Here is a 21,628-nt window from a genome sequence, read left to right as displayed (position 1 = left end):
AATAAGAAAATTGCGAGTGAAAGAAATTAACTTTATAGGCCTAATTAGGTCTATAATATAATAATTATATATGGCCTATCTAATAAAATACATTTTATTAAAAATAGTCTACTATTGTCAATACATAATTTTGTATTATTATTATTATTATTATTATTATTATTATTATTATTATTATTATTATTATTATTATTATTATTATTATTATTATTATTATTATTATTAGTTCTTGTTATTGTTGTTATTGTTGTTGTAGTTTTTATTACTTTCACAATTACATGTACTACACTGTATTACTATTATTATTATCATTACTTTCACAACTACTATTACTATTATATAGTAATAATATGTAATAAAAAATAATGATACTTCCCACTCCCTCTAACTCCACTCCCCCCCTCCCCCTCTCTCTCTCTCTCTCTCTCTCCCTCCCTCCTTCTCCCCACTGCTTTCCTCTTCCCCCTTTCCACGCCCCTTTTCCTAACAGCCGTTCGTTTTGTGGACAAGATTGTTTTCTTGTCTTGTTTTGGTTCGTTTCTTACTGTTCCAATGTTTTATAATCCTCTTCCCGTCCATGTCAATTTTTAAATTGTTCAACATGGCCGCTCCCTAGGAGTCAGAGTTGGAGTTGTGTACAGTGTAGAGAAACCGAAAGCAATCGAGACGTCTACATACAGACACAGCATATTATGAAAGGATATAGTCTAACAACGAATACATTCAATGAACTGATGGAAAGGAAAATGTAATCCGAAAGTTTTTCCATGGTCCATTGCAATGGATCTTAGCATTGTCAGTCTTCAAAAAATTCAAAAATCATCATAAAAAGATTCTTAAAGTTTAAAAAAAATAAAAAAATTAGGCCCAATTTGAAGTCCCGAGGCTGGTCCAACTCCTAAGTCCAAGTAGATCTACTCCAGGTTTCTCAAGTCCACAATAAAATTGAGTGAGTGTGAGCTGTACTGTAGTTCTAAACTGCAAATTCTAGTGTGTGTGTGAATAAAAAGTTCACGAATTAAAGAGGCCTCCGCACTGTACTGAAATTGAACTGACTACAGTCTACAGTCACTGTAACATAGGCTAAATTACAATTCTCTGTCCATTGTATTATTAGATTATATTATTATTTATAGTGTCAATCTAGTTTCTAGGTCAACTAGATCTAGATATTTTGATGGCGCCGTTACAGTTTTGTCGAAGGAAATACAGGACATTGGGCCTACTTGGCGTAGTTGCAGTGCTTTTTTACTTACTTCAGTGCATCAGCATCACACAGTTGGGGAAAATTCCAGGCAAAAAGAACAAGCACTCCTCCCAGTCGCAGACTTTAGTGAAGAACATGGCCATAGAAGATGGAATACTGGAGAATGACCAGAGAAATATTGCTGAGAAAATTGCAGCTGAACATGCTGATGTCGAAGAAAATGGAGCAGCTGCAAGACAAAATATTGATGTCAAAGGAAACAGATTGCCTGGGAGTACACTAAGTGATGTGTACAGAGATGGTTCTGACGATGAAAGCTTACAGAGATCCGGTTCCTCATCCCTGGTGTTACGTGGAGTCCTGCCATCTGACTGGAAGAGATACATGCTGAACAAGAATGGAATGTTCTCCTGCATTGCAGCACCACAGGTATCAGTTTTTAATCTTTTGGTATTATAGATCTATTTATTAAAACGAAGTGGCTATTCGGACTCGAGTCCGAACAGCCACTACTGGATGCTATTCGGACTTAAATAATAAATTCCAGTGCGCCTGCGCAATCACCAGTTGTACTGTAAGTGAGGTCTACTCGAGTCCGAATAGTCTCCTGTTGCTATTCGGACTATAAACTACTGGTAGGCTATTACACTGCGTTTCACGACTACAAAGGGATCAATTATCAAAACATAGAATTCATAAAATCAGTCCTTATATAGACCCCCCTCCCTCCCCCCTCCCTCTCTCTGTCTCTCTCTCTCTCTCTGCTCTCTCTTACTTTTCTTCTCTCTTTTTTTCTCTTACTTTTTCTCTCTCCATCTTTCTTGCCCATGTGCACCCCACCACCGTCACTCCTTTTTTTTAGCAGATTTATATTCCCTCCCATACCAATGCCCACTGCCTGGCCCTATTATCCTTTGTAAAAAGAAAAGACCGCAGTTCGCACTGGGTCACCATGGTCGACGCCCATTTGTTGTAAGTTCCTTGGCCAGATCATAGAAACCGAGGAAGGCCAAGGTCGAATTGCTTGTCTGCTTCACACCCAGTACACCTAGTGATTGCGCACGCACGCATTGGAGTTTGAGTCGGAATAGCCACGAAAGGCTATTAGGACTCGAATTCAGACTAGAGGGTCTGAATAGCCTCCCACAGCTGTTCGGACTCGAGTTCGAATAGCCACGTCCTTATAAAAAAATATGATGTAGTCTGACTTGATGAATCTTAGAATTATTATAGAAAGATTACTACTCTCAATACTCTCATAGATATCTCAAGTAGTTTTTCAGATATTGCATATATTTTGTGAGGTAGGGTAATGATAGAATTTTGAAAAAATGAGCTTTTAAGTTTTAAAAACGTTAAAACACCTATAAACTTAAAAAATTTTTTTTTTTTAATGTATTTATTCATGGAAAATTCATGTTGTTATATTTGACATTCAGTTGACATCTATATCAAGAATAGAATTCAATGGTAAAACATAGCAGGGAAGAGAAAATGTGCTTCGAGAATAGATTTTTACTACCTTTTAAAAGTAGTTATTTACTTTTATTATACCCTACCGTCAAAATAATTCAAAATAAAATATTTAGAAGTCAAATCTTTGAAAACCCTTTGAGCACATTGTCAAAAAATGGTGGGTCCATCATTTTTTTATGGAAACACATTTTGGTCCAAAAAGTGATTTTTGTCGATATATATATATCAGCCTGTAGCTGGAAACGGTCTGGGGAAACTTTTTGTACCTTTCTCTAGGTGCACACACATATTCTGTGCTTTACTGTCTACACTGAAAAAAAATTGTGTTGGACTGGACAGAGGATAGTCTGCTGTGTGTTATATTGTTACTGTTATAATTTTATCATCATATATTCCCCGCGGCACTACTACTGACAGAACAGTGTCTTTAGGCCATTCCCCAAGGGGGGACATTAACAAACTTCTTATGCACAGTAGATATTTGTAAATGGCCTGATTCATCAATGAATGTCGTGCACTACTTCTTTTGTATGTTATGTCACTTTCTTGTGACCCACTATTTCCGGGGTGCCTTTATAGTCGAAGCAGACTTTGTGCTGTTGAAGCTAGAGAGGTGAGCAGAGTAACCCTAATACTCGTATGGACTTTTTTTGTTAACATATATAACCCTTTGGCGCTCATAAATGCAGTTGCGAGCACCGTAAAACCTTACTAAAACTATTAAACTAAAATGCCATAGTCAGTAACACTTGGCTTGTTTTTATGCCTGAAAATAAATTTGCTGACTTAATTTTTTAATATCTGTAAAAATGTATTAAATTGATAAAATTAAATGATTAAAATTGTATATCTTTTTTGCACTTTTCGGCTTGTAGGTTCAAATTTCTATGGACAAAGTCAATGATGACTTCTGTGACTGCCCGGACTCCTCAGATGAACCAGGCACATCGGCCTGCCCTCACAGCAAGTAAGCTACACATAGTACAAAGTTGTACCTTTTTGTGGGTGGTTGATGGGTGTTCTTATAGGGTCAGTCATGAAATCTGCTCCCTTTGCTTTTACCAGACCTTCCACTAATCACGATTTATTTGTGATAGCCCGATTTTTTGCCCCAAACCTCAAGTTTCCAAATTTCGAACTCTATCATGGGAACAACAGTTAAGCTTTATGTCAGCAGGAACTCGGGCCACTATTTTCCTAAAAATTGATGCCAGATTTAGTAGTTGACCCACCTCAAGTTGTGTTGGATCTAAGTTGCTCTCACGTGTTATTTCAACTATAACGAAAATAGTATCGATTTGGCATTTCGACTTCAGACATTCTCGAGATTAGTGGCAGTTGGTAGTGAAGGGATTACGGGCTTGAAACCCCCCCCTGCCCCCCACCCAACTCTATCCGTTAGTAAATGAAAGTTTTTTTTAATAACAAAAGAAATTTTCCCCTCACAATCTCCCAGTGTTTTTATTTATTTGTACTCTCTCTACTATTTGTATAATGTCAAGAACTATTGTGCTCCCACAGATTTTACTGCACAGTGCAGGTCCCCGGCTCCCCTCCTCAGTTCCTCCACTCGTCCAAGGTCAACGACGGGATCTGCGACTGTTGTGACGGGAGCGACGAGTGGCAGGGGGCACTTGTGCCGGAATTCATGAGGATTGGAGGTGGAGGGTTTTTCTTTCTACTGTACTGGTAGTTTGGAGTGTGTGGGGGAGGGGGGGGGGGGGTTAGTACATACATAGAGAGAGAGAGAGAGAGAGAGAGAGAGAGAGAGTGAGAGAGAGAAAGATCCCCCCTCCCCCCATCAAATTAGCAAATATTGTTTCAGTAGTTTTGTTGTCTTATTGTGGTTGTTTTGAGGGTGGGGGACTGGATTGGTGGGGGGGGGAGGGGGGTTGGTATATTGAATTGATATATATATATATACAAAGAGTTTTATGTGAATTTTATCTTACTGATACTTTTGCATGAGTATGAGATGATATATTGTATTGACTGTAGAAATGTTCTTCAACTTAGCCCAAATTGGCTTCTTTTGCTGTCCTTCCTGGAAAGATGTCTCCCTCTCTCTTTCTCAGTCTCTCACTTTCAATCTTTCTCTCTCTCTCTCCCTCTCTCTCTCTCTCTCCCTCTCTGTCTCTCACCCCTTCTCTCTCTCACCCCTTCTCTCTCTCTCTCTCTCTCTCTCTCTCTCTCTCTCTCTCTCTCTCTCTCTCTCTCTCCCTCTCTCTCTCTCTCTCTCTCTCTCTCTCTCTCTCTCTCTCTCTCTCTCTCTCTCTCTCTCTCTCTCTCACTTCCTCCCCCCCCCCCCTCTCTCTCTGTGTCTAATCCAGAGGGTCTACCATGTCCCGTGTATGAGCATGTTATTTTTATGCGTCTCTCTGTCTTTCTTTGTTTTTGCTCTCTCTTTCTCTTTCCCTTTTTCTATCTTTGTCTTTTTCTTTCACACTTTCTCTCTCTCTCTCTGTCTATCCAGAAGGTCAACCACAAGGTTCCGTCTACCATGCCCCCTGCACGGACAGATGTAGTGAGATTGTGGCTCTGAGTAGACGGGAGCAACATTTGCGATCTCAAGGTCATGACCTTCAGGCTAGCTATCTGCGGCAGGCACAGACAGAGCTCTCAGACTATCAGAGGCCGGTATGTGTGTATAGTATGCTTGTCTGTTCTTTTTTTGTTTTTGTTTGTTTATTTCGCAGAACTGTCAGACACTTTCAAAAGTGATGATTGTGGCTGTGGGTGGGTAGAGGGTGTCTCCGGTAAGGCCTGCATCAAATCTTTTCCTCTGCTATTTCTGTCTTTGGGAATAGTTGGAAGATGCCATTGATAGATGTGCCCTACTTCTTTTCTTTCCCCTTATTGTGTCTTGGTTATTCCTCAGCACTAAACGACTGTTGTTATGTTAATGTACTTCTCTTTACTTAAACACAGACTCAAACAATCTGCTTTTCTGCAGTGCCCTTTGACTTGCTGAGACAGGTCAAGCATTTGCTGATCTTTGAACCTTTGTTGTGGGTGGTTGTCAGTGCTCTCGCATGGCTGTTCCTTCTAACATCTGCCATCCTCGTCTCTCCTCCTTTTTTTGTATATTACACTCTGTAGTGCCACATCTAATGGATTCTCGTATTACCTCTATTTTGTGTTGCAAGTGCTGTACAAATCTTCCTAGTGATTAAAATTGTCACTTATTTAGTATACGTGGACTATATAAGTGAAAATTATTGCTATTTTTATAAATATCATGAAATATATAATAATAATAATAATAATAATAATAATGAAGATCATTTCTATAGCGCCCACTCCCATGTAAACACAGCTCTAGGCGCTTTACATAAATGCATGTACAAACAATATTCACGCACCCGACACACACACACACGCGCACACACACACTCATACACACACACTAACACACACACAAACACACACACACACACATTACACGCTCACATGTGCACACACATGCACGCCAAACACACACATACACATGAACTTGCTTATCACATGCGCACGCTTACACATCGTTACGAAATGAGCTCATACACATACCTAATAGAATAATATACTCTATGCAATTCGCAAATACATAAATGGATACATAGTCATTTGCATAACATTGTACTGAAGATGAATTTACTGACACAATACTGATGTCATTAAATGTGTCTTTAAAGATTTTTAAAATTTAGACTTAGATGTTGTATGTCTCAAGGGTTGGGGAAGAGATTTTCAAACTGATGGAGCAAGGTGGGCAAACGATCTTTCTGCACATTTTTTACCCCCTTTTCTAAGGACTCAAGGTACTGATCGCCTGATCTTAGTGATCTAGATGGAACATAAATCTGGATGAGATTACTAAGATAAGAGGGAGCTTTGTTATTGACACATTTATGACATAATATTGCAATTTTTTTTTACATTCTAGCTGACACGGGAAGCCAAAGCAACGTTTTTAACATATACAGTAGTCTCTGCCTAAGATCACACGGCTTATGGTCACAGTTCGCCTAAGATCCCTCTGCTTTGGAAAAACAATTTTTATTATATAAAAGTCGTCGCTAAGAACCCGCTCTGACCCGTACTGAAGGAGCTACATTTGGCTAAGGTCCTGCTTTTCAGGTCTTAATTTTATTGGGTTTTTGGGTTAAAAAAAAAGAAAAGAAACCTGGGTGTGCTCTACTGGTCAACCAAGTTGCGAAAATTTGCTATCATACTACAGTCCGTCACATCTCAGATCATCCACTCTCATGAATGCGATCCCACCCGCTGTTATAAATCTCAATAAAAGCAGTCACAATGTTTACCCCAGACGGGATCGCACCAAGGTGTGAGCTCGTTGATGCGTTGCTTTCCCCGATCGCCTTAGCCGTCCACCTGATCTTACATCATTCACTAGGTGGGGAGAGCCTACAAGCAAGCATCAGTCTGCTTTCCATCAAACTGTGAACTCGTGGGCGCTTACGTTTCTCCGACCATCGCTCTCGTCTTTCAGTTTTGCTCTCAAACTTCCTAGACAGACTGGCGTGCATAATCATTAACTGTCCGTTCGCTTTTGCGTAATGTGGTCATCTGTTGGCAGTGAACCTGCCTTTCATTAAAAAAAAATTTAGTCAGCATAGTCACAACACAATGATTTACGATGCATCATGACATGGGCGGGGAACTCCGTCAGAGAAGGAAAACAATAAATTTTTAGTGGGAGCATTGCCTGAAGCCAACTGGTTCCCACCTGGCACAGTATTTTTTATAAAGCCCCTTCCGCCCCCCCCCCCAAAAAAAAAAAAGGAATAACTGACTTCTGAGAAAAGAACTTTTAGTGCCCTGGAGTCAAGTCAGTTCATTTTAAGTAAGGGAAGATCATTGTACAGATTTTGGGCCTCACCATGAGTTACTGTAGATTCTTCCCCCGGCCATTTGGCTGAGATCCCGGTTTGCCTAAGATCCCGCATTTTCCTTGCTCCCAAGCACGGGGATCTTAGGCTGAGACTACAGTATTTGTGAGGCAGCGTGGTGAAATGAGTTGCTTGTCAAAATAATGAAATTAAAGGAACTGGCATTCTTCTGCCAGTTTGGTAATTTTTATCGAATTTTTGTGTTTTGGCCTAACACCATTGTTGTTCTATTAAGAACATATTTCTGGGTGGAATTCACTGAAAATCTTTGATTAAAAGCACAAAAAGTGTAAGTTTTCATTTTCCACTGACTATCAAGCTATGGAAATTACCAAACTGTGGCGTCCATTTTCTCGTTTATTCTACCTTTGAAACCAAACAACCCAACTTTCTTCAATCTCAAATATTTTGACTTAAGATAGATGGGCATTTTCTTCAGGGATAGCAAGATAATTGAACTAGTTTTAAGATGATACCAATAAATCCGCATCCCCAAAAATTGATGAGCACTTGATTCCATCACATTGTGTCACATTCAGATTTTTAGTCAGAACACAATGTATGGTCTATGTGTTCATAGAGCCTTTATTATTTGAACAGGGTAGAATGCTATAAATGTCATTTATTATTATTATTATTATTATTATTATTATCATTATTATTAATCATCATCATTATTATCATCATCATTATTATCATCATCATTTTGCAAATTATTATTATTATCATTGTCATTATTATTATCGTTATTATTATTATGAAAGGTAAACTAAATAACTGTGTTGCAAGTGCTATAAAACTTTTACTAAAGCAAAGTAAAAATAAACTAAAACTAAACTACAGAACTTCTGCTGTGTTGGCTCCCCACCCCCCCACCCCTCAGAACTACGGCCCTAACGGCATCTTCTACGCTCTGAGCAAGCAATGTCACACGCTCACGTCGGACCAGTACAAGTACGAGGTCTGCCCTTTCAAGTCAGTCACCCAGACCTCCGACTATCGGCCGCCAGTCAGCCTGGGCGGCCAGAGGTCAAAGGTGGAGATGGTCGAGGGTCAGCATGTTATTGAGATGACTGGAGGGGAGGGCTCTCTGTGTCCGGCCGGCCGGGCACGCATGTCCAAGGTAAGGTCAAGGCTGTGCTGTCTGTGTGGTTGTTTTTTTTGGGGGGGGGTTTTTGGGTTGTTTTTTTTAGTAGGTAAGTGCTTTGCTGTCATTCCCCTCCCCCCCTCTTTAAAAAAAAAAAATTTCCTTCTTTCTTCTTTATTCCATTGTTTCTTTTTTTTTTTCATCTTTCATGCTTGTGTATTGTTTATATATAGATAAATATTATGCTGTGTCATGCTGTCTTTGGGTTTCTCTATATTGTAAGGACATACTATTTTGTTTACTCATTTGTTCCTTCTTTCCTATCAAACATTTATCATCTGTATCTCTACTTCTTTTCTTTGTACATTAATTTCTAGCAACACCTAATATTCAGCACTTATAATATGACCTAATTTTTTTGCAAGTGCGGCGAAACTCTTACTAAAACGGAAACCAAACTGTCTGTCTGTCTTGCTTTTCTCCCAACATTAAATGACCATTATCATTTCTATCTACTTTAACATACGAAACTAAATGACTTATCGCGTCAATGTACTTCTCTTTAGTCAAACTTAAACTCTGTTCTACTTTACCTGTAAAGTATACTGCACCATGTCTATCCAGTCTTACCCTCAGATGTTTCCTCGTTCCTCCCCCCCCTTCCCTTCTTCCCCCAGATTGTTTTGCTGTGTGGACTAAGAGACGAAGTGATCAGCGTGTCTGAATCAGAGCTTTGCCTGTACGCCTTCAAGATGTCCTCTCCTGCTGCTTGCTGATTGGATGGTTGGTGTGTAGCTGTCTGCTGATTGGATGGTTGGTGTGTAGCTGTCTGCTGATTGGATGGTTGGTATGCTGGGTGCTTATTATTATGTCTCTAACTGAATGCTGATTGGATGGATGGTGTGCTAGGTTCTTATCCTGATCTCATCGGCTGCTTGCTGATTGGAAGGTTGGTGTGCTTGGTGTCACCAGCTACCTGCTGATTTGATGGTTGGTGTGCGGTGCGCTACCTGTACATATCATTGGCAAGCTGTTCAATTGTTCCAAGCCCAGAAAGCAACGTTTTTCTGGTGAGAAAAAGAATTGTTTTTAACAATAACTACTGTACCTACTTCTCGTCTCTTTTTTTTTTTTTGTGTTGCTTTTTTTAAACATCAAGAATCTCAATTTTGACCAAACATTTCTAAGGCACATGCAACCAATACCATACCACGGACTGAGAACAGCAATAATTTTGTTCTTCTCAATTTTGGGCATAGTACATCTGAACTGCTGGCCGGCAATATCATTATGTGGTGTCTTATTTCGATGGTGTTTTTCTCTAACCGCTTTATTACTGGTTTTTTGGGACAATTTTTAGGAGAGAGCAAAAATGTATTTTGTGGAGTACTAACTCCCAAAATTTGACTTCCCCTATCCTTGTTGTTATTCTTTATAAAAAAGTTCCATCATTTAGCCGCCTTTCCAGGGGGCTCTTGTGGCCTAGAGGGTAAGGTGTTGGCCTCTCATTCAAAGGTCCCGGGTTCGAATCCAGGTAGTGGCCGAAAAATTTTCTTCTCTAAATTTGTCTCCTTTCACCCCCTTTCCTGCTCTCTAGCAATGTTCTGTCGTCTGCTTTCGTCTCCTCTTTCTGCCCCCACTCCCTCATCTCCTTTGCCCCCTCCTCTGGGCTCCTGATTCTTTCTACAGCCTTTCTACTGCTACTCTTTGGCTTCTTCTTACTGCTGTCTTTCAGCCACACCCCTGATCTTCTGGTAGGAAAGATCTACACCTAGCCTTCTCGGACAAGGGCGAAAAATCTCGGAGGGCCCGTGTGCAAGTTGCGCACGTTAAAGATCCCTTGGTGGTCTAAAATCGGTAAGAGTAGGCTTCGGCTGCCACCCGGGCAAAATTCGAAATTTCCTACCAACCGAAAAAGTTTAATGTGTCCCGCGCACTCATATGACCTTATGCAGTTGCGAGCGCCGTAAAACACTTACAACCCCCCCCCCCCCAAAAAAAACCCCCCCCGCTTTTCCAGCTGCGACGTTATTGCACAAAATATTGTCGAGCAATTATACGGTCATAGGGACGCGCGATGAGAGCTCAACAATCATGCCACCCATGTTGCTGAGCAGTTACACGTATAAAAAGAAAGACCTTGTTATTTCCAATGACTGAACGATCTTTTATATAAGTCGTTTTAAAAAAAATGGCCCCCCTCTTCAAATTCGGTGCCCCCAAAAATGAATGTCATTATTTCTTCTGAAAAATAGACCCATTTGGACAGTGCATACCTCTGTGGTCGCAAACCAGAATATTGGACCTTAAGTCCGGAGGGTTAAGCTCACAGGAGGGCTTAAAGCTGAGTAATGTCCTTGCTGTTACCGTAACAAATGCATGGTATTGCACAAAACTTATGAACTTATCACCATTCTACATTTATAACAAGTTAAAAGAAGGTCTATACAAACATTCAAAGCAAAGATCAAAGAAAAAGAAGAATTTGCAATTCGGAGAGACCATTAAGTTTACTGAAATTTATTTTATTGTTTTCAACACACCAACAACCTAACTCTGTAAAACTTACATCTGCCTTCCAAAGTAAACTTTTTAAAGATCCAAATCTCCAGACACTCTGTCTTGAAATTACTTGTGGAAGAAATCATCAGCAGTGAGCGACAAGGTAATCAGAATATGTTTTTGTTTGGTGACAGGATGGATGGACAGTATCAATGTCCATCCTGTTACTATCATACACAAAGGGTTTCTTTTCTCCACATGATCCCGTGTTTGTATCATGAATGGCTGAGAGGGACAACATCACAGCAGAAAGGGAAGAAACTTTGAGACAGACAGATTAGATAGGTAGATAAATAGACAGATAGAAAGATTAGATACACCGATAGATAGACAGATAAATAGATTGATAAGTAAGTAGATAGATAACATAGAACATTTTAGGGAATAAATTTAAAACTTATAGCGATGAATAAAAGTTAGTAACAGGACTGACTCATTTTGTAAGGATGGACATATTCAAATAAAATACATTTAAGGTCCAAGCTGAAAGCAAAATCTTAATTTAATAGTTTTCTGACTTTAAATATACAATTTAAAAGACCCCAGGACTCATACTCAAGATTCCAACAAAGAATAGTTGCCCACCAGGTACTATTTTTCATAAGTCTATGATGTTCAGGCTGTGGCCGATAAAATTCTTGTCAGCCTGGCGGCGCAAGTTGTGACAAAAGTTGTAAAGATAAACAGTTCCTGTTTGATCACAATAAATATAATCATATAGCCTGCAACGTGCTAAAAAATCATTGGTTTTCGACAATAACTTTGTGAGATACAAAATGTCAAAGTCTTCACCAACTGCCGCCTTATGAGATTCTCTTCATATCAGATCAAATTTGGTTCATACCTCACAGCACAGGCCAAAATAGTCATTATATCACAATGATTCTTTAGCACGTCATAGCTACATATACAGGGAGCCATCATGCAAAACCTCAAAGCAATTGATGAACTGGTATTTGAGAAATCTCCGCCGCCGCGACCCCTACCCCTACCCCTAAAAAAAATACACTTCGGAGAAAAAGACAAAAGAAGTATTCAATACATAATGAATAAGACAAAAATTGTTTCATTTTAGGAATCTCATATGTCAAAGTTTTATTTGACATCAACAGAGTTTAGAAAACCACAAAAAAAGCCAACAAACTGCAATAAACAGGAATTTGGATACAATATATAAGTATACTGTTGGTAAAATAATAGCCGAAATCCTTCTGAAATGACAGTAAAATTGTTATAGAATAAAAAAGTATTGAAGATACAAGGCTGAAATTTTCACACGTTATACATATGTACCTTAGGATTATAATGAAGCCATAAAAAGGCAAGAAATACAACATGACTTATAATGTTGACCCTCTTCTTCACCTGATCATAATGAACTGCTGAAATCGTTCTGAAAAGATAGAAAAATTCTTACAGAAAAAAAACTATTGAAGATAGAGAGTTGAAATTCTCACATGTATTATAAAGAATTATAACGAATGTACAAATCATCAGAAATATCAAAGTTATGATGTATACCCCATATAAGTAGTGTGAAAAGAAAATTGCTGAAAATAAATGTAAAATTGTTACAGGGGTAAAAAACAACAACTACTGCAGACAGACTATTTAAAAATACAACAAACAAATTAGAACAAAGTAAAAACTTACATTAATAAAAGAATGAAAATCTCGGACACAAAATTTAGAATGCCGAAGCCGCGGGTGCATATGAAGCCGATCCAAACGTTTCAACCTCAAGGGCTTCGGCGAGGCTATTTTGCTTTTCAGCTGCAGCTCTTTTTGCAGCTCGCTTTTCAGCCTTTGACTTGTCATATGTGTCAGAGATTTTCATTCTTTCCTCATCCCGCTTTTTCCCCAAAAGAATACCGCAATTTGAAATTTCAAGTCGAAGGTTCCACATCCAGGTGTGGGAACCAACGGAACCCCGGTTCCATTCGCACACTGCCATGGCAGTGGCAGCCTCGACCCGGTCCCTGCCCACAAAAATGTGCTTAGGGCACCGAAGCCATATCTGGCTGTGGAATGCCTCATTATTATTTTGGGTTTTACCCATCATACAGCCCGCAAGTAGCTTCGGGTCAGTCATTCTTTCATATACTGGCCTTACATAGGAAGCCACCGTCGTGTTTAAAAAACATGTCTGGTGCTTCTTGTGCTCAGGGACTGGTTGGTCCCTGGCTTGAGCCCTGTTGAAGAAGCACCAGGAGTTGAGTCCCTCTTGGAAAAGCATCTGTGGAGACACAGTGGAAATAAGACGCCTTGATGGCGGCCATCACTTTGATGTCCTCCTCCGAGGCTCCAGTAAAACAGATGTCTTCACCTGCAACCCGGCTGCCGGCAACACTCCTCACGACTCTAGTAAAGTACACTTACAGCTTTGCAATCTTCTCCTGGGGAATAAATGAATTAGAAAAGGAAAAAGAAAATAAGCTTAGTTTGATAAGTTTGGTAGAGCCGTTACAGCACTTGCAAAACTTTAGGTGGTATGCGTTGAAAATCAGAGGTGCAGAATACATTAACAGAAGAAAAAGAAGGGTGGGATAGATAGGAAGACTGTAAAATTGTGACAGAAAAAGCAAACCACACTAATGTCCAACATCCCGCTTTTAAAAAAATATTTAAAAATCTGTAGACAATTACCTGTACAAACACCGACTTCTCACTTCCTCATTTGCATTTTTTTTTTTTTTCAAACATGACACTAACTTAGGTAAAAGAATATTCTCATTACCTGTGTCAAAGCTCCAGATGCCCTTCCACCAAGAGTCACTCCCCGTTTCCGCTCATCAGCAACCACATTCCTCAGCTGAGTGCCAATGCTGGGAGATTTATAAGGAAAAGAATAGAAAACAAACTGATGTGAAACTGCATTGACACAAAACAGTATTTGTACATTAACAATTTGCCCAGTTTTCTGTACTTTTACCAGAGGAGTGGTCATATATGTTACATATAAAATACAGTGAAACATAAACATAACTGTACAATGATCATATACACAACGGACTACGTATTAAATTAATTTCTACTAAACAGATTTCGGCTGCCTGGCAAGATGTAAGCGTGTGTGTTCAATCGACTTACCTTATAAAGGATATATTATACTGAACTTGACGTAATACAGTCATGGTAAATTTACTTACCGTTTTGAAACATGGTTGACACACTCCCCTTTCGTCACAGCAATGCCGTCATAAGGTGGGTTTTTGGTCAGCTCATTGTAAGTCTTGGAATCTCCATCCGAGATCATTGTAGTGTACCTGAGACATTCAGATGTAAGGAGAAAAATTAAAGTATCCTCAAACTGCAAATTTGTCACACAAAAAGTGTCCACTTTTTTTTTTAAAAAACAACACAAAACAACACAAAACAACACAAAACAACACAAAACAAACATACACTTCAGGTACAAAGTGACAAAACTCAATGAAATAAATGATGGTTTACCTCAAAAGTTTTATCAATAATTTGCTTGCTACAATTTAGTAAAGATTAGAATTTTGGACACTATATTTTGTTTGCTATTGTTTGATCAAGATTAGGTGTTCTTGACACATCCAAATCAATCTTCAAGATTTTCTCTCCATCTTCCTGTGCACATATTATTTTCAGTTTATATATTTCTCGTTTACTTTTTATTACCAAATGTATCTAACCTGAGGCCATACTGCTCCGATCTCCCCCACATGACTGCAGCTGCAGCCACTTCCATGGAACCTGAAGACTCTGTATGATTCTTGTGGCATTTAGGTCTATGGGTTGTCTTCCACCTCTCGAGGTCATCTGGTCGGTCCTTTAGTCGTTTTTCCATGACCTTGCATAACTGTTGAAAGAACAAAAAGATAATAAATACAAGGAATTTAGAATCATGCTCATGGATAATAAAGTTGCATAGACTATAACACGGATAGCTCGAATTCGCAAGGACCGGCCTAGGTAGTTCCAGGGATATCCTACAAAGATAAAAAAGAAAAAAAAACAACAGGACCGCAGGCACAGTTCCATGGAAGCGTGATTTCGGGTCTTCTGTGTTCAACCTATCCGTGTTATACTGTATAACGTTCAAATAAATTATCAGGACTTCTCAATAGATTGAAACATGCATTTATTTTCATCTCTCTTCTAACTTTTTATATGAACTCCATACCAAGTTACAAGACGCTCCCCCTCCCACCCCCCCCCACCCCCAACAACATTCTCAGTGTGAAAAACAAAGCATTATATTATTTCAAGATGTAAGCTTTATAGTATTCCAAGACAAAGTATGAGCTGTAATACAATGATAAAATAAAACCAAATGTAAAAGCAAAATATTTAATCTGAACAAGACCACTCACCTGGCAATGTAGGGACATGACGTGGACATCCAGCACCAAGCCGCTGACAGCACAGATCACCGCAGCTACTCCGTGCAATGACGTGTGCCCCCTCTTGTGCCATGTGCCATCATAGGTGACAGCCACATGAAAGAAGTCTTCCGTTTTCTGGTAGAGCTGCTTCACAATGTCTCGTGCTCTAGTGAGGTTACTCTGAAGGCTCTGCAGAGCAGACTTGTGCACCTCCTTCTGAATCGCCTGGTGGGTCTTGAGAGACAGACACAGTAGCCCTATCGCCTCGCAAAACCGCCTCAGGACCGAATGACCCATGCCGACAGCAAGTCCAGCATTGGCGAAGGACCTGTTGACCTCCGGCGCGTTCACCCTCGTCATCCGAGACGTATACGTAGTATTGAGCGTGCCACACGAAAGTCAACTCACCTCCAACATTACTGCAAGACCCCTGTTGGACGGGTCCTTCTGTCGAAGGGAAACTTTATCTTGACATCTTGCGCACACGACAGAAGAAAAAAGGACAAGTAATGTCTCGAGATGAACGATGGTTGTCCAAAAGTTCGTGTTGTGGTTCACGGTAGGTGTCTCTTCCACATTGTTGTACTGCAGCTTCTTGGCACTGGCTGAAAGGGCAGCAGCAGCACGAGCAGTGGCAGTCACTGAGTCAGCAGACGACGTGGAAGGCGAAGTGGTGTCCATGATTGAAGCACTGTGCGTCGTGTCTGTAGAGGCAGGTGTCCCTGTAACTGAGTTGTCGCATGATGCACTACCGAAATTGCGACCCGTCCTCCTCTTTTTGCCTCTGCTCCTGCTAGCACTTTGCTTGCGACGAACGCCACCCATGTCCTGAGGGAAAATGAAATTTCATTCATAAATAGTTCTTACTAATCTAATTTCATAATACTGACCTTTATATTATACATAATACACATATAATCAAACCTCCTTTCAAACTAATCCCCCCCCTTTTCCTCGGCCAGTTTGTCTCTTCTCGTCTTTACTACTACCAGTCTAATACTAGATCTGGGCGGAGTATAGCGAGGTTTGACTGTAGTACGTTCAAAATGTTTACCAATCATTTATTTTATATGACACCCTGACTATAGGGCTAGGGTCTCTAGGCTAGATCTAGGCCAAATCAATTATAAAAGCTAGATTCTAAATCAAGATCTAGAATTAAAATTGAAATGAGGCATTGCTCAGCAATAAGAAAATTTAAAAATTAAAAAGCCCTGAAAAATGCAGAAGTACAGAAGGCAACAATTCTCAAACTCAAAAGTTTTCAAGGTAAGTTTGGGAACATCGATCAGACTGTCGACATTCATGATTCATCAAATATCAAAATCAAATTCGAACAACTATTCGAAAGAGTAGTTCAAATAACAACCAGCTTTCTCTGGACAATCCATTACAAGAGTACATAACACATCAATTAGGCTAAAATATATATGCATACAAGATTTTTTATTTCCAGATTGTTTCTATCCTAGCTAATCTAAATAGCGCTTATAGCCTCTGTGATTTTTGTTCGACTAGACTAGATCTAGAGATATTTTGATTCGAGGAGCTAGTCAACTCGGCCCATGACGATAAAAGCAGTTGGAAGGGATTATCGACCGTCAGTCTGAGCCAATCTACATGTATCATAAACAAACAGTGAAACAGCACACTTATATAAGAATACACAGCTTTACATTTTACTCACCTAAGTCATGAACTGGTCAAAATACAAAAATACGATGAAAAGGTGTAGAAATCGAGGCAACCGTCTCTCCCCTTCAGCGAGCTTAGAAAACTGCGTTGTTTACATTCTGGAAGAGTGCGTGCTCCAGGAATAGAACGGTCAGAGTTCATCGGCTGGCCAATGAAATACGCGTGTTACAACATACTATGTGAGAATCTATCCCAGGTTCGGTCCTGGTTCACTTTTCATCCGAGAAACAAAGAACAATTCCAATATCGGACAGAAATTATGGCTGGTTTGGGCATCCCTTGCAGTAGAATGAGGTCCTTTTCCTATTTGTTGGGGGTGTTGCAATGTCGACAAACGCTTGTAAGGCTGGACTTCACTGCAAAATGATTGCTCTTCATTCCAGCCACAGAGTTGTTGGATGGAATGTGGCCTCTATCATCAGGCTGCTGCTGTTCCATGTCCTCCAGAAGGAGTGCTGCTGCATAAGAGCACATCTCCGAAATCAGGTCATGCTTGAATTTCAAGAGTGACGCTTTCCGACCCTCGGCTTTCATGTGCAGAATGTGGGCATTCACTTGACTGACCTCAAAAATCCAAAAGAAGATCTTTTTCTACCATTTCGTGCTCTGGTGTACATGCCGTAGGTTTGGACAGCCTGATCAAATCTGTCGCATCCATTCATGTTGAAGTTATATATGCGTTGATCATTGATGGTGTTCCGACATCTTTTACCGTCACCGTGGCAACGGAAGAACTGTTGGAGACAGCAGCACAGGACTTTTTGGCTTTCTTATCTCTAAAAATAACACAGAGAAGCTGCTTTTCTGTGTACAGATACCACTGTGTTTCCCTGTGAGCCAGTTTGGCTGTTTTGAGCTCAGCAGGGAAGCCTTTCCGGTTTGCGTTCACTGTGCCGGTGAAGTAAAACTGCTTTTCCTTCAGATGATTTAGGAGTTGCATACTGGTGTAGTATCTGTCCGCATATATGTGGTGGCCTTCGACGAGAGGGGACAGGAGTGTTTCGAAGACTCGCACAGATTGTTGTGCTTCTGCTGTCATGGGGTCGAACGAAGTCTGTGCGACGAAGTAAATACGTAGGTTCATGACATAACTAGACTCACTTTCGCAGCAACCAAAGGTCTTGACATGGTATTTTCTTGGTTTAATTACGTTGTACTGCATGTGAGCCTATCTTCCTTTCCAACCCATTACCATTTCATCCAAAGAAAGCTCTTGTGTTGGGTAATATGCAGCCTGAAGTTGCTCCAGAAGTGAAGTGACAAACGGCTCAATCTTTGCTTTCCCTCGTATGTCCAATTCACAAGCATACAGCATCGTGTGGAAAATGTGCTGAAACCGGTCATGACAAAATATCTGCCAAAACCACGGTGTTGCCATATGCAGCAAGTCAGCGTTCCAGTAGTCAGTTGTTGTTGTTATCGATCCAGTTTTGTTGTTGTTGTCCAGTAGTCAGAGACTCTGGGCTTCTTTGTAATCCCCATTGCAATGATTACCTCAAAGAATTTGAAAAGTTCACCTGGTGTGATCTTTCGCCACTTTTTGTAAACGGAGCGATCCATTGCCGTTGCTGCTCTTGCCTCACATCTTTGATTTCCGTAGTCGTTAATATTTTTACAAAGCTCTTCAACAATTTCATCAGTAAAATACAGCCTGAAAAAATCAAGAGGCGTCATTCCAGTGGTGTCAATGTCTGGGTTGATCCCTGTGAATCGAGGGGCGAAACGAAAAGCGTTGTCAGAAGAGCCCTGAGTCACTTTCTCCTACTCCGGAGCTAAAGGTCTCAACGAAGATCTTGATCTAGATCTAGATCTGGGCCTATTTTTGTTGCTTTGCCCCTTCCCAATACCTTTTCCCTTGCTTCGTGGCCTGCTAGTAGACTAGCTTGACACAGGACTAGTTTAACTCTTTGTGGCTCCGCGTTTTTACGGCATGCCACTTAAATGGCGTTTTCAAAGTACCGATTTAAAACCACGACAACTACAAAAAATACGAAACATTTTCCAGTCCAAGTTAGTGATTCAAAAAGGCGTTAAAAATAGCGTCATTTCCCATTAGCTCTCAATTATGTCTGGATCAAGACCTCGATCAACGCGGCTTTCTGCTGAACAAGCAAGTAAGTTTTTTCAAACTTTACTAGATGAAGAAAGTGACTGTGGTGAAGTGTCTGACATTGAACTTGATGGTGGTGAGAATGAATCCTCTAGCGATTCTGACTATGACCAGCCTGGTCCTTCATCTAGATCTAGTTCTAGTTCTGGAAACAACTGTTTGACTTCGGTGTGGGTTCCCTCTTCAGCACTTTGCCTCCAATCGAGATACTTGGCATGTCTTCGTGCACTGCATGGTTATTCTGTGTACACTACAGTGCACAGTATTTGTCTGGGTGCAGTTTCCTGTTGTTTGCTTCACATCACTGTTCAAGTCTGTCGAGTTCTTCCTGTACTCTCTCCGCTGTAACCTGGCAGTTCTTGCCCCGCCTGTACACCAGCACATCATAAGCAAAACCGAATACACGTCCGGGCCCCTGCAGCTGGTTAGATGTTATCCCTATTGTATAAACGTTGAACAGAACTGGCGAGAGTGCAGATCCCTGTGATAAGCCTGGTGTGATCTCGGTAGGTTACGAAGCCCAGAAACCAAGACGTAGTGCTACCTTTCGTTTGAGCAGGTATCTCTTCAACAGAGCACGGCCTTTTCTTCATCAGTGTGCATCCGCATATCATCCTCTCGTTGGAAATCAGTGATAGTTTGTTCGCTCTTCCTATTAGTCATGCACCTGTAGAAGTTCCAGAACTGATTCAGGGCCCTGTCAATGTTCACGCCCTGGCACAAGTTGTCTTATGCTAGGTCCTTGATAGATTCAAAAGTGTCCAGTGGAAGTCTGTCCTTGGATAGGAATCGCTCGTTTGCTTTCAACGGTGCCAACTTCTTTTCCAGAACTTGACATTCATTTCGCAAGTCCTCATATGATTCACACTAACTTCTCTAGCTGTCCTAACACCGAATTTGCATCAACTCTATTATCGGTACAAGGAACAGTATCCGGCTTTACTGATTCATCTTGTTCTAGGCCGGATTCAGCCTCACAACCCTCAGAACTATTCCAGCTTTCCTCACAAACTGGCAAAATTCCATCACATTTCACTTTCCTTCCAGTAACAACTGAAAACCGCTAAAACTGATCATCTGCAATGTCCCCTCGATTGACACTACTGTTGTCTCTGTAATACAGATCATCAGATTTTTTTTCCGAGCACAATTATTTGGTGTAATTTTATTGTGCCTGGAGCGGGTTTCAGACCAGCCCTATCAGTAGCATCATGAATGCAGAATAATATATCCTGGATAATAATATAGTTACTGCCTACTGCCATTCTGAAATATCCAAAATGTTGTTCAAGATCATCTGGCTGAAAGAAGCCTAAGCACTCAAAGGAATGCTTAATATCTGATTGTGTGTTTAAAAGAGCCCTGTCAGCAAGACATTTACATGACCACTCCAGTTCCTCTGATGTGTGTTTGGTCAAGGCATGCGTCCTGACACTCATTGTGGGTCGTATAGAGACTGCAACACGTGCCCAGTCGGCCAAAGTTTTAATTCCCCTGGCGCCTCTATCAGCATCATTAAGGGCGATTCACTACGGATCATTGAGGCGAACATCATGAACTGGTGACTCACAGTTCAAAAACTTCCACAATTGAATGAACTGATGAGTAAACATCGCTGTGTCTTTGAAAGATTCTGTGCTAATGGCAGACGTTTTCAGAACTGCACTTGTTTAAACACAGAAAACATTCAATGTGGATGACACCTTCGATTTTGATCTAACTCTGATAAATGACTTTCCTGTATACCTATTACGTCTAATTTTTCTCAATGGCTCCACCCTCTTCCTGCTGCTGGACTGCTGTGGTTGTCCTGGGGAAAAAATTCTGGGATAGTGGGTTGTACTATTTGGCGACCCATATTTTCAACAGCTGGACAAGTGGTCTTCCTCTCCTGGCCTTTCCCTTTTTTGTTCTTCCTCGCCTTCTCCACTGTTTTAAATTTTCCTAATGATGTTTCGTCCAAATCAGATCGGCTGTCTTCTTCCGATTGGCTCATATGACCTTATGCAGTTGCGAGCGCTGTAAAAAAAAAAATTTTTTTATTATTACACTTGTATTTGTCCCAGAAGAGCACTTTGTTTTACAATGGCAAACATACATACATAAATACATAATTATAAATACGTACATACATAAATACATACATGCATAAATACATACATAAATACACACTATTACACAAATACAGAACAGTTTACAATCAATGCCACTGTCGGTCGCCACTGTGCAGCGCCTTATAATTTG

The 21,628-nt window shown here is 40.4% G+C and overlaps 2 protein-coding genes across 3 annotated transcripts; one reads left to right on the top strand and one right to left on the bottom strand.

Annotated features, from left to right (window-relative positions):
* The first annotated feature begins 600 nt into the window (after nt 1–600).
* LOC101848581 (glucosidase 2 subunit beta) lies at nt 601–10,204 on the top strand. Its single transcript, XM_005096772.3, has 6 exons — nt 601–1,636; nt 3,559–3,650; nt 4,205–4,344; nt 5,157–5,320; nt 8,459–8,698; nt 9,340–10,204. The coding sequence occupies exons 1-6, from the start codon at nt 1,178–1,180 to the stop codon at nt 9,436–9,438; spliced, it is 1,194 nt and encodes a 397-aa protein (XP_005096829.1). The 5' UTR covers nt 601–1,177; the 3' UTR covers nt 9,439–10,204.
* A 3,374-nt stretch (nt 10,205–13,578) lies between these two features.
* On the bottom strand, nt 13,579–15,957 carry LOC101848197. 2 transcript variants are annotated; one of them, XM_005096771.3, is made up of 5 exons: nt 15,568–15,957; nt 14,887–15,053; nt 14,374–14,490; nt 13,962–14,049; nt 13,579–13,620 (listed from the first exon to the last, which is right to left on the bottom strand). In XM_005096771.3, the coding sequence occupies exons 1-5, from the start codon at nt 15,937–15,939 to the stop codon at nt 13,600–13,602; spliced, it is 765 nt and encodes a 254-aa protein (XP_005096828.1). In that variant the 5' UTR covers nt 15,940–15,957; the 3' UTR covers nt 13,579–13,599. The 2 variants fall into 2 exon arrangements, with proteins under 2 accessions (XP_005096828.1, XP_005096827.1); XM_005096770.3 differs by lacking the exon at nt 13,579–13,620 and having other exon boundaries at nt 13,863–14,049.
* Between the last annotated feature and the right edge of the window lie 5,671 nt (nt 15,958–21,628).

The sequence above is a fragment of the Aplysia californica genome, unplaced genomic scaffold (assembly GCF_000002075.1).
Source record: "Aplysia californica isolate F4 #8 unplaced genomic scaffold, AplCal3.0 scaffold00137, whole genome shotgun sequence".
Taxonomy (NCBI): Eukaryota; Metazoa; Mollusca; class Gastropoda; order Aplysiida; family Aplysiidae; genus Aplysia; species Aplysia californica.
Note: the sequence above shows the minus strand (reverse complement) of the source record. Positions and strands in the feature narration are given on the sequence as shown.

What these genes read in the sequence shown, in the direction of transcription:
- LOC101848197 (XM_005096770.3), bottom strand. Translation starts at nt 15,939, where the DNA reads ATGACGAGGGTGAACGCGCCGGAGGTCAACAGGTCCTTCGCCAATGCT. An exon ending in TCATGTCCCTACATTGCCAG is followed by an intron (nt 15,054 to 15,567) that starts GTGAGTGGTCTT and finishes TTCTTTCAACAG; the next exon opens with TTATGCAAGGTCATGGAAAA. An exon ending in TCGGAGCAGTATGGCCTCAG is followed by an intron (nt 14,491 to 14,886) that starts GTTAGATACATT and finishes TGAATGTCTCAG; the next exon opens with GTACACTACAATGATCTCGG.
- LOC101848581 (XM_005096772.3), top strand. Translation starts at nt 1,178, where the DNA reads ATGGCGCCGTTACAGTTTTGTCGAAGGAAATACAGGACATTGGGCCTA. An exon ending in CCTGCATTGCAGCACCACAG is followed by an intron (nt 1,637 to 3,558) that starts GTATCAGTTTTT and finishes TTCGGCTTGTAG; the next exon opens with GTTCAAATTTCTATGGACAA. An exon ending in GCCGGGCACGCATGTCCAAG is followed by an intron (nt 8,699 to 9,339) that starts GTAAGGTCAAGG and finishes TTCTTCCCCCAG; the next exon opens with ATTGTTTTGCTGTGTGGACT.